Here is a 14,839-nt window from a genome sequence, read left to right on the forward strand (position 1 = left end):
ACTCTGCCGTTCTGAAGTCAACAATTTGATGCATATAGTTTTACAGTAACCAACTTCGTAGTAGTAAAGTTATTGTACAAAGACTGCAATTTCATTGTCCTCACCTTCAATTTTCCATGTACTTTATTTGAATTCGACAAAAGAATCACGTTCGTGTCATAATTTGGAGACATTTCCTCATTCAGTTGGCACCCATTCAAAGTAAGCCTGATCAGCATACGTTCCTACAGAATCTACTAATATCTATGCCTTCATTTGGCCTTCCAATGATTTTGAAGGCTTGCTTTTAGGAAAATCTAAATATTAAAATTGCTCAAATGCTTTCCTTTGTATTAAATGCAAAATAGTTTTTTTTTCTATTTTTGTTCGTTATGGTATACAGCAAACGCCTGACCTAATTTAAGTGAAATTTAGTGCAGAGATTAATTGATGTCTTGGACACAGAAACAGCCTTTTTTTCGACTGATATTAATTCGTTCCTTCGGAAAACAGCTACGCTTCGCTAAAAATACTTTTCTTTTTAGTTCGCGTAGATTGCATTAGGCCGTTAAACCAATATTGGTCACAAACATTGTCTATTGGTCCTAGCATATATCACCACCATTATATAAAGGTCTGACTCAGATATATGCAATTTTAAAAACGGAGGTGTGTCATGAATTCTGAAGTACGGTTTAAGAAGGCATTTTTCAATGTTCCTTTTCAGCTTGTATTGTTATTGTGAATTTGACGAGTATTGATTATTTTCTGTGAATATTTTTGACTGAAGTTCACGTTTGCCATTTTTTTTGGGTATTACAAGACTGGTAGATATTCTAATTTCAATCAATCAATGAAAGCTGCGTTACTAATTAGAATTTGTTAATCATTAGGAATGAAACTTTAAATAAAAATACCATAGTTTTTTGTTGTCCAGAAAATGTATTTCTTTCTTTCACTCTTCAAAGTTTCCTATTATAAAAATTCCTATAACCAAGATAGTAGACTAATTTCAACTCAGGGCGAAAGGGACCACTAAACTCATATTAAAATTTGTTATTTCAAAACTTTGCACATAGTTTTCACAAGTGGCCTATCACAACTGCATCACCCGCTAACACCTTTTTTTTTTTTGTTGTCGCTGGGCTTAAAATGCTATTGCGCATCCCCTTCCCGTCGGGGGACGGGAGTGGGGTATGTGGGACACCCCGGTAAAGATGTTCCCAGTAAACCCGCTAAAAAGGCCCAGCGGCACTCTGACTTCGCCTGAGGGGGTCTGGGAATCTATGGCGTCCAGTCCCCCAACCCGCTAACACCTAGAAATGGTTTCTGCGCAGCGACCAGCGCAATAGTCCGTGACAATAAGTTTGGCGAGAACTATACCTACCTACAGCGTATTTACAAAATCCCATAGCAACAATTAGTAAATCAAATTCCCCATTCTCGTACATTTATGTAATCAATGTATTTTGCGTGTATTGTTTTACTCATTGCCGGTCCAACCACGATTCGATATTGACCTGAACGAGACCCGCATTCTTAGCGCGACCCTGGGCTTGTGGCTAAATGTTGTCAATATAAGAACATTGTCATGAACACTTGTGATTTTTTGAGTTTTCTTTCCTCATTTGGCTAGCCTTTTCCCTCGTGGGGATCGATGTCCAGTTCAATTGGATGTAGCTGAGTACCCGTACTTTTTGCACCGACTGCCTATCTGATCTCCTCAATCCAGTTACACCCTTTTGACTACCCGTAACGACTGCCAAAGATGATCAAATGACAGCCGGGACTTACTCATCACTTTGTTCAATTTGCACTATAAAGCTACTTCGAAATCATTCAAACATTATAGCTTATATATGGCTTAACAATGAGTTTTTCAGACCCTATAACTACCTTAAATACTTCACTAAGGATTTTCATGTACATATTCATTTCACGCTCAATTTTCAAAGTGTTAACATTCCTTTTAAAAACCTGACGTTTAGCTGTTGATGAACTTGGACCTAAGTATATAATATTTTTTTATACTAATATTATAAAGAGGAAACATCTGTTTGACACTCACACTCCACACTTTTTCCAAGTAACATAGAATAATATATTTTATCCCGATACGGGCAGCAGTTTCCACGGGACGCGGGACATCGGTTAGTCAGAAAATAAAACAACAATAAACCAGCGTTATTCTTTATATTCAGCATCAGCGACGGCGTTGTGACGTACTTCCTCATTCTTCGATTCCTCAGGGGGCAGTGACCAGACACCCTCCGCTTCAAATGCTTTCTGCTGACCTGTTAGAAAGGTAAAGAACGTATCTTCTTTTACCCTGGAACAAATATTTCACAATACCCATGACCGAATTTGTGCGTAAGTGCTAATAGTGCTATGAGCTACAGCCTGGTTAGCTAATTAAGGACACTCCCATGGTCCATACAGGAGAGATTTCAGTTGCACCCTACAGTCTTGTCAATTGTCGCCGACCCAAAATTTTTTTGGTGGGAAATCATCAGATGACCCTACCCGCTGTGGGTGCAGCATGAGGGAGTGTCAGACCCTTACTGACTAAAACCCACCATGTTCCTTCTTAAGCCCTTTATGTACCAGGGTCGCAGTAACGAGCAATCCCGCAGCCTCACTTTTAATCACCCTCGCTATCTACGTCCCGCTCCCCTCGTGGACCATGAGACTGTTTATGACCTATCTTCAGGACTTATCTTCAGGAGTGAAGCGATAATACAGTAACATACAGCAAAATCTACTTCAGCGTGTATAATATTAGTAGGAAACTATCTCAAGAACAGGATAAAATATTTTTTTCTCTGTACCAATAAGACATGACTTGTTTGCAATCTTGGCGATGATGTCAAATGATGCTCCAATGCCAAGTCTTACCTAAATGGCAGTAGATTTGAATTTATTATAACGCCTATCTCCTATGTGTAACAGGTAAACCTTGAAACAGATTGACGTTCAATAAATTATGTTTAACCAGGCAGGTTTACACCACGGCTACCATTTTACCCCTTATCGGAAATATGGGGTGCTATGTACCCATATGATGATGGCAACATTTTTGGGATGAGCATGCTTGTTGGCTGTGGTCTGGTTGTTTTAATATGTATCTATAGGTATGTTTATGTAATTCATCCCTTGTGTAGGCACCCATAACTCAAGCGGCTAAATAGCTCACCATAGGGCTTAACCTGTGTGAATGTATCGCACTATTTATTTATTTAAAGGTCAGAAGTAGCCTCTTTCAAATAATTTCCTATACATGATTAGTGATTTCTCTCTCTGATGGAGTTTCTCTTTCTAGCCCTGTCTTTTTTGTAGGAACACACTACTCAACCGAATTCAATATTTTTAACTTTCATAAGTCCTTTAAAGGCCTTTCAAGGCTATAGTTACTTTACACTATCTACTTATCTACAGTTAGTGACGGCAGGTCTTTTCTAGTTATCTATGCAAATACTGGTTCACTCTCTTCGTGAATTATTATTTTTCATGCAGGTGGGGGAAAGACAGAAATCACAGACATACATACAAAAGTTACTTTATTACATTTGGGTTACATACATTGATAATATTAAGAAAGAAAGTGAGACTTTTTTAAGTCTGTTAGGCTACTTACTCTGGAAGTTCTCGTTCATCTTCAACTTCACTAGCCTGTAAATAAACAACATAATGTTATTAACATTATGTTGTTACAAATGTAAAAAAAATGATCTAATCACACTTTTTCTAGAGGTTGGTCTTCAATGATTACCTCAGACTAAAACTTCATAAGAGGACGCACCGGTTTGATAGCATCCAATGCATCCAAGGCCGATTTCGGCCACTGAGGCTGTTCTCATATGAGGAGATCAGCCAGCTGCGCAGGACATATTATAGTGCACGAGCACTTGTAGAGATACAGGTGCACTCACTATTCCTTCACTCTCATACCCTGATGAGACGGTAATCAGAGAGATTAGGCGCAAGACCGTCATTAACGTCCTCTCACTGCTAGACAAAGGCCTCCCCCAAGCACAGGGAATTTGCCCACATTCGACCGCGCTGGATATGCATGTGTTTGCCTACCTGAAGAAAAGTAATTTCACTATCCGTGTTCACCAGTAGATCTGCCAGATATTGTGTGACATGATCTTCCCGGTCCACTATATCAACATCTTCGTTCGGGATGGCCAGCCTCTTCTTGGTTTCTTCTGTGGGCAGTTGGACCGCTGCGGCAGCCACTGTTGCTCGTGTTGATTCTACTTCTGAGGAGTTAGTTGAAGTTGGTTAACTGTATTTTAATAAAAGTATTGAGGGATGAGGAGGTCAGATAGGCAGTTGCTCCTTGTAAAACACTGGTAATCTGCTGCACCGGGTTAGACCAGAAGCTGACTACAACATAGTTGGGTAAAGGCTTTAGAGATGAGTATGAACAAAGTCAATGTCAGAGGTTTTTATTTAGAGATGTCAGCAACCCCAGCGGGGCCCAGCAGGGCCAAGGCCTGCCGGGGCTGCGGGATTGTTAGAAAAAGTTACCGCGGCCTTGGTACATAAAAGGCCTACGACGGCACACGACGGTTTTTAGTCAGTAAGAGTCTGACACTCCCTCACCGCTGCTAACCCACAGCGGCCCTCCCACGGATTCATTTGATGATTTTTGACGTCGTTAAAAAAAGAGGTTTTTATTTCTTATAGACCTATCACAGGTTTTTACGAAACGTTAAGGAGTAGGTGTTATAGAGAAAAATATGAATACGGAAAGAAACTTAATAGACGCTCTTTTCAACTTAAGTCGGAGCGGTTGCCATCCGAAGACAGCTCCAAGCTTTTTTGGGAGAAGGAAATTGTATGCCGTCCATCAATTATTTAAACAACAGTACCCATGGAGTTTCTTGCCCTCTTCTCCATAGGAAACTAGTCTTGGAATGGGCAACTAGAATCAAACTTATTTATATTTTTGACATTCATAAGTGCTTGTAAAGGCCTAAATGAAATCAAATGATTTGACTTTGAACTTTAATACGAACCTGCGGAATTTTTGTCGTCATATTTCTCTGCTCTTATCTCGATTTCGTTTCTCTTTCTTGAGTCTCTCTCGAGGTCTCGTTCGTGGTTACGCAGCTGCTCTAAGACATCTGCCGGTTCCTCCTCAGCATCAGACTTTGCCAAGTGGCTTGGTGCCTGGAACTGTGAAGAAAAGATGCGGTTGCGGGTACTCTGCGTTCAAACCAAGCTGACTGTCAGCCGCCCAATGTGAGAGATCGTTACGCCGTTTTTGTTTTCCCAAACTTAGGCCTGCTATCCCTCCGAGTTTCCCCGGATTTGTCCTAGTTTGGAGCCCGTCCGGGGGCCGTCCGTGCGGGGTTTCAAGAACTGTCTCGGGAAAACCCGGACACTTTTCATGTAAGGAAGCACCTCAATGAATTTAAGTAGGTAATAATAGTAAATGGATTAAAAATTGATCGGCTTCTTCCGGAGAAAATATGCGATTAACGCCAAATGTCCGGATTTTCTTAAGTGTTTGTCCGGGTTTGGCGAAATTCGAGATGGCAGCCCTACATACATATTCACTTTTTCATTTACATCTAACCGACGATACGTTATGCGTAATAGGCATAGACGCTGATATTCGGCGGCGGACAGTCAGTTTGAACGTAGGTTGACTTATAGAGAACGCCTAAGGCCCGGTTGTTCGAAGCTCAGTTACGTCTCAAAGTTAGGATTAAACATGAACGACCGAACAACCGGGCCTAAGTCGTTATACATGGTATAAATAACATATGTGCAAAAAGTAAGTATAATATATAAACAAACTTACGTCCTGGTCATCATCATTGTCGGCTGTGGATTGGACGTAGCTGAGTCTTGAGAGTGCCGTCGCGACCACAAGCATGGCCAACTGTGGGCCAAAATACATTATTTTTGTCGATGGAGCTAGAGAAAGGAAAAAAAAGTATTTATTCTTCAGTAAAAAAGTCTTGTTCAAAGAATTTTTAAAGTAACGAAAGACAATCCTTTACAAAGTGAAAAAAAAACTTAATTATTTTTAATTAATATTTGCAATTAATTATTGTAATTTTTAATGTTTAAACACTAGAAATAATTTATATTTTAGGAACTGACTATAATAGTTTACGCACTTTACTACGTCAACTGCCACTGCTTACTACTACATTAATGAACAATTTTACACCAAAAAAATCTATTTATCCCATGCCCTTTGATATTGGGACAAATGCCTAAATATTTTATCTAGGAATTTTAAAAAACTATGACTTACCATTAGAACTACGTCTGTTTGTGAATGCTTGACTCGCTAGTACATCGAATGACAACTGCGCATGCGATTCACAACATAAAACAAACCGGGCTGCGATTATTGAAAATAAACAATGCAATTCAGGCTGGTTTGTATATGTGCGACTTTTTCTACGATTGTCGCAAGTTTAACTAACGACATGTTTAAGGGAGTTTTACCATTCCTAGCCTAATTATATTGCATAATATTATACTGGTATTAATAATCTGGTGTGCTTTGTTGCTGTTTTGGCTCCAAAGATCCACGAAAAATCTCAATCATCATCATCATCATCATCTCAGCCATAGGACGTCCACTGCTGAACATAGGCCTCCCCCTTAGATCTCCACAAAATCTCAATATTATTATGCAATTTTTGCGAAAAAAAAACAGAGAAAATTCGGCCTCGTCTTATCCCCAAAAATAATAATTTTGTCAAACCATGACTACCTACCTACATCGGATGAAAAAAAAACTGATGTAAATTACTTAAAACTATATAGCCCACAAGAAGAAAACCAAATAGACCAACCACACCATTAATTAAATATCTTTAAAATTGGGACAAATTGTATAATAAACAAGAAACAAATCCCTTATAAGCCTCTACAAATTTAAGAAAAAAAAACAATAAAATACAAAAAAAATAATGCCTAATAAATTGTATTAATTTACGCAACTGACATTTGACAAATGAGTTGTACCCAAATTCATCACCAGGCGGATTAGTTACAAAGAAATAAAAACCTTCAATGTTATCTCAAGAGGATTCCTTTGTTATCAAGTTCATTCTCCAGATTTTAAGAAAAGGAAATTTGGTTTACACGCCGCCTAAAAAAGTTAAACAATTTATATTTCTTCCTGTTGGGAAATGAACGAATTTTGTTGCCAGGTCACGATTTTATCAATTCTTTACTTAGTTTGCAGGCTTGTTTTATCAAGTTCCTATTATAATAAGACAACGTTTTTAACTGACTTCATAAAAGGAGGTTCCTGTAACCTGTATGTGTGTTTATTTGTTCGCAATTCTCTTACGTTCAACTGATTTTGATGCGGTTTTGACAGATTCGGAGAGCACGAGAAACTGTAGGTCCCGGCTGTCATTTGAACATCTTTGGCAGTCGTTACGGGTAGTAAAAAGACGGGAAGTCTGACAACCAGTCTTACCTAGGTGGTCCGGGTAACTGGGTTGAGGAATTCAGACAGGCAGTCGTCCCTTGTACAACACTGGTACTCAGCTGTATCCGGATAGACTAGAAGCCGACCCCAACAGTATTAGAAAAAGGCCTGGCAGATACTATTTGTAGATAATACTTAGGACAGGTTTTAGGTAGATATATTATTGAAGACGGTTTTATTTCATAGATAGATAATGTAATTATAGAATAAACGCCAAAAGCTACTGTCAGCAAGGATTCTTGATTACTAGTCGAATTGTAATTGAAAATGAACGGTATTTCACAAACGATATGTTCACAAATTAATTGTCAATATTCCAGTCGTTATTTGCAATATTGGAGTTTATGGCATTTCTATTAAATACTAAGCTGAACCGAGAAATCAAATCTAAATTCCGAATAACGAAAAATTAATTGCTAAACTGTAAATTATTATGTATTAGCTGTTACCTGCGGTTCCAAGCGACAAACCAGATTATTGAATGTACTTATTTGTATGAAAACCTAAACATAACGATCCTTATGCATCAATTTTATATCCTGGTAAAAACCGCACGAAAATCTGCGCAGTAGTTTTTAAGTTTATCGGAAACAAAAGCTCAGAGGCGGTGGAGGACTTTGTTTATCCGACTTCCAAAACAGGAGGAGGTTTTCATACATTCTATGTTTGCAAGAAGTCTATATTTAATGTCTTTGTATGTTTACCTATTTAGTGATGATTATGAAGATTAAATAACTACTTACTTCATTCAATGCCTCTAAGCAAAATAATAGTGAAGTCTATCCAAGTTTAAAAGGACAAAAGCAGTTTTAAACTCCAACAATGCCTTTGAAAGTCGTCGAGACAGTAAATTCTTCACCGAGATCGGTTTTTCGACGATTTGTCTCGAAACTTTTTCAGCGTCTGAGTCTTGGTAGACAGAAAGACGTAGTTTGCCCACAAAACAATGTAGAATGACAGGTTACAAAGAAATGTCTAAGTCTACTTGATTTACGTCAAACTGTTGAGTTAGCGGTAGATTTCCAAAATCATGTAGAAACTGCTGTTTTTTTTTTTTTCAAATTATATGTTTATAGACTTTGTGAAATATTGCGTATTTTTTAAGTCTCACTTGTGTGTACATATTTTCCTAACTATTTTCCTATAAAAAAAACTTACTGTGTCTAAATCACAAACGCAAACTCATTTTTTTTTTCATTCCAAGTAGCAGGTATCATGGAGAAGAACCGGCAAGAAACTTCCTAAACACTTTTTATCAAAAAAGCAGTCACATGGGGTACCGCAGCCCTGGTACACAAAGAGCTCCAGAAGGATCATGGTGGGTTGTAGTCAGTGAGTCTGACACTCCCTTATGCTGCACCCTCAACGAGAGGGATAATTTGATGAGCATGCTGAGTTTACCTATAAGAGATTGTTACACTATTATTAAGATATTACATGTATAAATATATATAGGTGAACAAAAATAAATAAATGATTTCTCACCAGAAAAAGTCGCATCGTATACCGGCAGCCTAATATCGTGTTGATCATCTACTCGCATTGTTTACATGCTAATTGTTATTGTTGTTCATAAGCATCACCAAATAATAGGCATTCAAGCTATTAATTTCTAAAATCTCTTATTCTTTGCTCAGATACCTAGGACAATAATTACGTTTACGTTTTTGTTTCAGCATAACAATAGGTAGATCCTACTAGAAAACTTGCTTTTATTATTTGTTTATTTATTGTAAAAAGGTAACGAAAATTATATGCAGTGCCTCTATTGGCGGCGCCGCTAGGCTACCGGCTGCAAAGGGTGTGCAAATGATTTAGGACTTTCTTGTAAACGGTTAGTTTTTTTATTTATTTCGTGTAAATAAGGCTTTTTACCTAGGACCAACGGCTTGTCTGTAAAATTGACTATCTAAGTCTGAAATATTTTTTTATTCTTTTTCTGATGAAAACTCCTCAACTTTATATGATGTGACCCCAGAAAGACAAAATATTTATTTTTACTGTAAACTGTAAACGAATAATCTGGATATTTCTCATAATTAAGACTTGATCATGACCCAGCCTTGTGCAGACTCTGATAACGAATTATATTTATTTACTTTATTAACGAGTAATAAATAACAGATTCAGTTGTCCCGTAATATTTGGGAAAACATAATTTAGCTGATTGTCCTAATAATTACCTATAGGTTTCATTACCACATGTTTGGTCTTGAAGGATTGGTGATTTTGTTTAAAAAAAAACGGCCAAGTGCGAGTCGGACTCGCGCACGAAGGGTTCCGTACCAGAGCAAAAATGAGCAAAAAATCACGTTTCTTGTATGGGAGTTCCCCAAAATATTTATTTGATTCCAGTTTTCGGTATCTGTTGTTATAGCGGCAACAGAAATACATCATCTGTGAAAATTTCAACTCTCTAGCTATCACGGTTCTTGAGATACAGCCTGGTGACAGACGGACGGACGGACGGACAGAGGAGCGAAAACAATAGGGTCCTGTTTTACCCTTTGGGTATGGAACCCTAAAAATGGGCAGGTTCCAAAAAAGGATCTAGTAACATTCCGCGTCCCCCGATCACCCGCATTTTGGCGCGCTACTTTCTTAGGAGATTTTGCGTTATGACATCTCCGCTTGTCATTTTGTTCTCCGAGTTCTAAACAAATATAGGTAATACTTATACCTATTCACCCAGAATACAAAGCAATTCAAGATAACCTATAAACTTTCTTCTACATTAAGATATTCAGTTGCAAGATAAACTAATGCACTCTATTTCACTGTGATTCGTCAATCAACATGTTTACGATGTCTCATAAACAGTATTGTTTTGATGGACACGTAAAGTCCAGTGAAAGATTGTGTTTCTTAATTAAGGATGAGTTTTCCTCAATCAGAGAGTAAAGAGGCAGGAATTGATTCTGTTCTAGCTTTCGCCAGCTGTTTCACCCGTGTCTTGTGAGAACTGCTCCACGCACCCTACCCAGTTAAAGTAGCCTTAGGCACTTCCTCAATGATAAAGATACAGAAACAATTTTTCAAACCTGACTTGTAGTTTTTGAGATGAGTGTATTGAGACAAATTATTCTGCTTTTTAATATATGTATGTAAGAAGGAGCCTTTGCCAGGAGCCTTTTGGTAGCTCGATTGAAGGTCTAAAACACTTACCAATTTTTCAAGACAGTTGGACAAATGAAACACCAAAATGTATTTCGGATTTCTTTATAACATAAAGCTAAATGAAAGATACATAAATAAACCTTTGGTTATGATAACATATAAGTCCTTCGTCCTTTAAGGAGTCACAGATATCCGGCCTTAACATCACTTTTAGCCGAAAGCCGAACACTTCACATCACTCAAACAACGACGAAACTTTTTTCTTCAATTTCTTCCCTTTCCCATCATTTGTCACTTTACACTTTCCATAATTTGGAGTTAAATAAAAGAGCTGATCACTTACTGCATCATAATATATCACATTGTTGTAATTATCGAATACTGTTCTGAATGGCGAGCCGCTACCGAAAGCCCCAATTTCGGTCAATCTGCCCGTTCGGTAATCAATTTTATATAACCCTCTAGTTTCACTCTGAACAAAATAGGCATTTTCATTAATATCCGTAGTCAAAGAGTATATAATATTAGAGAAAATTGACGGCTTTTTCTCTCCTTTACCCAACTTGTAGACTGTAAAATTGCTCATGAAATAAATATCATCTCTCTTGTCGACTATAAAGTCATCGATATTGTAATCTTTTAATGCCGCTATGGTCTTCGATTGTTTCTTTTCAAAAGTATACAAGCCTTTGGTCATAAAAATAGTGTAGTACACTTTTTCTTTGTACTGCATATGCCAGATAGTCTTATCAGAAAGACCATATAAAGTAGTCTCATTAGTAGTAGGATTGTATTTGTAAATACCATTCGCTCCCCCGATATAAACATCTCTAGTCGCCTGATCAACAGCTCTAGCAAAAGAAAATTGAATATCTGGTATAAAAAGCAGTCTCACATCGTCTAAATCGAAGGCGACACTGTGGTCCGAAGGCCGAGTATCTTCATAGTGAAAATAAATAACGTTGTCAACTCTGTCAATAGCTAATTGTCCGGATATTGGATAGTTTTGAAATATTAGAGCTTTGGAATAACAAATGCCGTCGAAGCAAGCGTGACAATGGCTTTTGCCGGATATTAGAGTCGTTAAAGCCGAGAGACTAAATAGGATTATGAGGTTTTTCATTTTCTTTCTGAAAGGAAAATAAATAAGGTTTAGTGCGTGGGCCTTCGTGCTAAATCATGTGAATGGGATGATTTTAGAAGTTGAATAGTGTAAGGTCCTAGTCTATTACTTAGGTAAAAAGCATTTTTTTTTTTATTCTAAGTAAGGCAAAACTTTGTAGTTTTAACTGACTTATATTATAAAACTAGCTTTTGCCCGCGACTTCGTTCGCGTGGAATAGTGGCATCCGGCAGATTTTTGGTTTGAACAATAGATGGCGCTGTATGTCCGGAATACCTAAATTGTATTTTTTATTTTTATTTTTTGGTAATAAAAACTATCATATGTCCTTCTCCTGGCTCTAAACTACCTCCCTGCCAGTTTTCAGCTAAATCGGTTCAGCCGTTCTTGAGTTATAAGTGGTGTAACTAACACGACTTTCTTTTATATACCTATATAGATGTTTACATAATTACAAAATAATATAAACAACATAAAAACATCATAAAAAAACAACGATAAAAACAATGGTCACATATTATCTCGTCAGTTCACATTAAGAATTTCTAGAACTTTCGATTAACTTTGAACTTACTTTATCATAAGACCATACTCGTAAAGCAGCCAAACTTTTTTGCAGTAGAGTTTTTACAATTAACACACACTATAACAGTAATTTAGCCAAACTTAACAGCTTAAAACTTTGGTTAAAATATAAATTCACGGTTAAAAGTCACAGTCTCACAGTTTTACGTATTTACTACACAAACTTTTACACAGAAGTGATAAATATGAGTTATTTGAAACATATGTTGCCTTATCATTATCAAATTGAGAAACAGTGTCACAGTTTGTAAATAGAGGCGTATATGCTAAAGTTGTAATTTCAAGTTTGTTCGAATTTCGGACTAGTGTGAATTTTAATTTTGAATGAAAAGGAAAAGATGAGGTCAGCTTTTGTTGTAGTATGGATTTGTAAAAATGAGGGATGATCAGATCCTAAAACGATTGTTTCAAATAGAAAAATAAATTGCTGTAGTGGCAGCATGGTTAAATCTCGTGCACGGGGCTTCGCTTCGATTCCTAGGTTATGTTAAAATTGTTTTACGAGATTCAGAAGACTTGCACAGGGGCCCGATTCTCCTAAGTTAATAATGTCAAAATCGAATCGCAATAGCAGCTCTAACCATCGTATTCGTAATATAAGACCAATCGTATTCCAACGACATTCGATTGGTTTGCGATTGGTCTGCTAATTTGGTGATTTTGGTCTATACGGTAGCTTGCTCTACAATCATATTGCAATAGTTAATCATTTGCAGACAAAATGATTCATTATTGAATGACAGAAAAGGATAAAAACGTTTATTTCAAAGAAAAAATAGCGGAATGCCCCATATGTTTCAATCGTAATCGAGTTAGGATTGGATCGCAGTCGAATATGAATCGTATGTTGCTTAAGTAAAATTAGGAGAATCGGGCCCCAGGGCAGCCCGTAGTCTGGAGCCCATAGGTGGCGACACACCCATGTCTCGAAGAACATTATCCAGTCGATTCTGCGCCTGAGCTCTCTTCGGTCGTATCTAACTGCTATGCCATCGGACTACAAAAGTGAGGATGTCCTCATGTGTTCTATATGAGTACCTACAGCTCATCTATAGGTACCTACTGAAATGACGCGCCGACCACTGCATTTACGCATTGCATGTAGCGGAGCGCACCATTTCAGCTTAGACGAGCTAAGGGTAAGCATGAAAGTGAATGTCTGGAAGAAGAGAAGATAGCCGGGTAAGCGATGCATGGATTGCTTGAAAAGCATATGAATGAGCAGTAGATATAAAAGCAAAGACATTGCGAAAACCACAAACCATTTTTGGAAGAGAGCAGAAAGTGGATGAATTGAAATTCGGACTTACATAGGTACGCTGGTCGTCCAAACCGCTTGAAGAATACCGTAAAATAGTAAATATTATGGGTAGTAGGTAATTATGGAGGTATTGGAATGATGTATAACGTTCACGCGTTTAACACGCTCTGGCGTTCCTTCCTATGGCTTCTATGAAGGTAGGCTTCGCAAGATTATTAGTTGGGTAAATCAATTGATAGATAGATGCCGTACTATATAACATCACACTACCTGCATACCTATTACATACATATACTAGCTTTCACCCACAGTTCCATGCTCGTCCTGAGGGAATAACATCCACCGCCAGAAATTAAACCAGCCTTCCTTTGTATCTCGTTATAGGTCGTCGAATAGGTTCAAACGTTTTAGCGCGAAAAAGAAAGACAAACAGTTGACCACCTACCTTATGGAATTACTTTACTTCTGCATTTGTATTCTGCTGACCGATACGCCCTGGTAAAAACTTCTTCGAACAACCCGTAACGACTACACATAACGTTCCGTCCAAAATACAGTAAAATCTCATAAAATTATGAGTAGGTAATTAAAACTCAGTTTCGCCACAATTAGCTACGGCGGTTAAGTGTGCACTTTATATAATGAGACCTCTATGACCTTATGATTTGCACCCGATATATTCACAAGAGAAATGTCGGCACCAAACCTTTGAACGCTAACAATATGGGCTTTCTATGCTCCTATCAGTCTTTTGGCATATGCTCTACACATTATACCTTGTCATAAGAAATACCCAGTAGGCTTAATGACGATTAAAAATATAACTTAACTGTATCGTAATAAAGTTGAAATTTAAAAAAATTAAAAACAAAAAAACATCAATAAAACACTGAGGCATTGAATTTTTCTAGAGTAGGTAATAAATAAGAGTAATGACTGGATAAACATTGATAACCCGCTAACCCTTTTTTTATTGAGTATCCTACACAACATGCACTATTATGAATATCTTTCACACATAGAGCGTGCACCAATTAACAATTGCTTACTATCTTCAGCGTCCAGGCTGATTATCGGCTACTGCGGCTGTCCTCTCTATCGAGACCAGCTGCACAGGTGCACTCACTATACCTTCACTTTCATAGCGCGATAGGACGACAATCCGACACCACCGGAGAGAGATCACAAGCAGGACCGACATTCACGTGCTCTCCGATGCACGGGTGTATCAAAGTATATATCCCCAACTTCAAGACTAGGGTTTCTATAAAGTATGTAAAGCATGGTAATAAAACAACGA

General features: G+C 37.7%; 2 protein-coding genes across 2 annotated transcripts; both read right to left on the reverse strand.

Moving 5' to 3' along the window:
- Positions 1-3,519: 3,519 nt before the first annotated feature.
- On the reverse strand, positions 3,520-7,430 carry LOC124643142. Its single transcript, XM_047182012.1, has 5 exons — positions 6,257-7,430; positions 5,795-5,910; positions 5,004-5,163; positions 4,063-4,241; positions 3,520-3,648 (listed from the first exon to the last, which is right to left on the reverse strand). Exons 2-5 carry the CDS (start codon positions 5,891-5,893, stop codon positions 3,610-3,612), a joined length of 477 nt encoding a protein of 158 aa, XP_047037968.1. The 5' UTR covers positions 5,894-5,910; positions 6,257-7,430; the 3' UTR covers positions 3,520-3,609.
- A 3,226-nt stretch (positions 7,431-10,656) lies between these two features.
- Positions 10,657-12,491, reverse strand: LOC124643141 (ommochrome-binding protein-like). Its single transcript, XM_047182011.1, has 2 exons — positions 12,268-12,491; positions 10,657-11,700 (listed from the first exon to the last, which is right to left on the reverse strand). The coding sequence occupies exons 1-2, from the start codon at positions 12,273-12,275 to the stop codon at positions 10,806-10,808; spliced, it is 903 nt and encodes a 300-aa protein (XP_047037967.1). The 5' UTR covers positions 12,276-12,491; the 3' UTR covers positions 10,657-10,805.
- Positions 12,492-14,839: the final 2,348 nt, after the last annotated feature.

Source organism: Helicoverpa zea, chromosome 26, assembly GCF_022581195.2.
Source record: "Helicoverpa zea isolate HzStark_Cry1AcR chromosome 26, ilHelZeax1.1, whole genome shotgun sequence".
Classification (NCBI taxonomy): domain Eukaryota; kingdom Metazoa; phylum Arthropoda; class Insecta; order Lepidoptera; family Noctuidae; genus Helicoverpa; species Helicoverpa zea.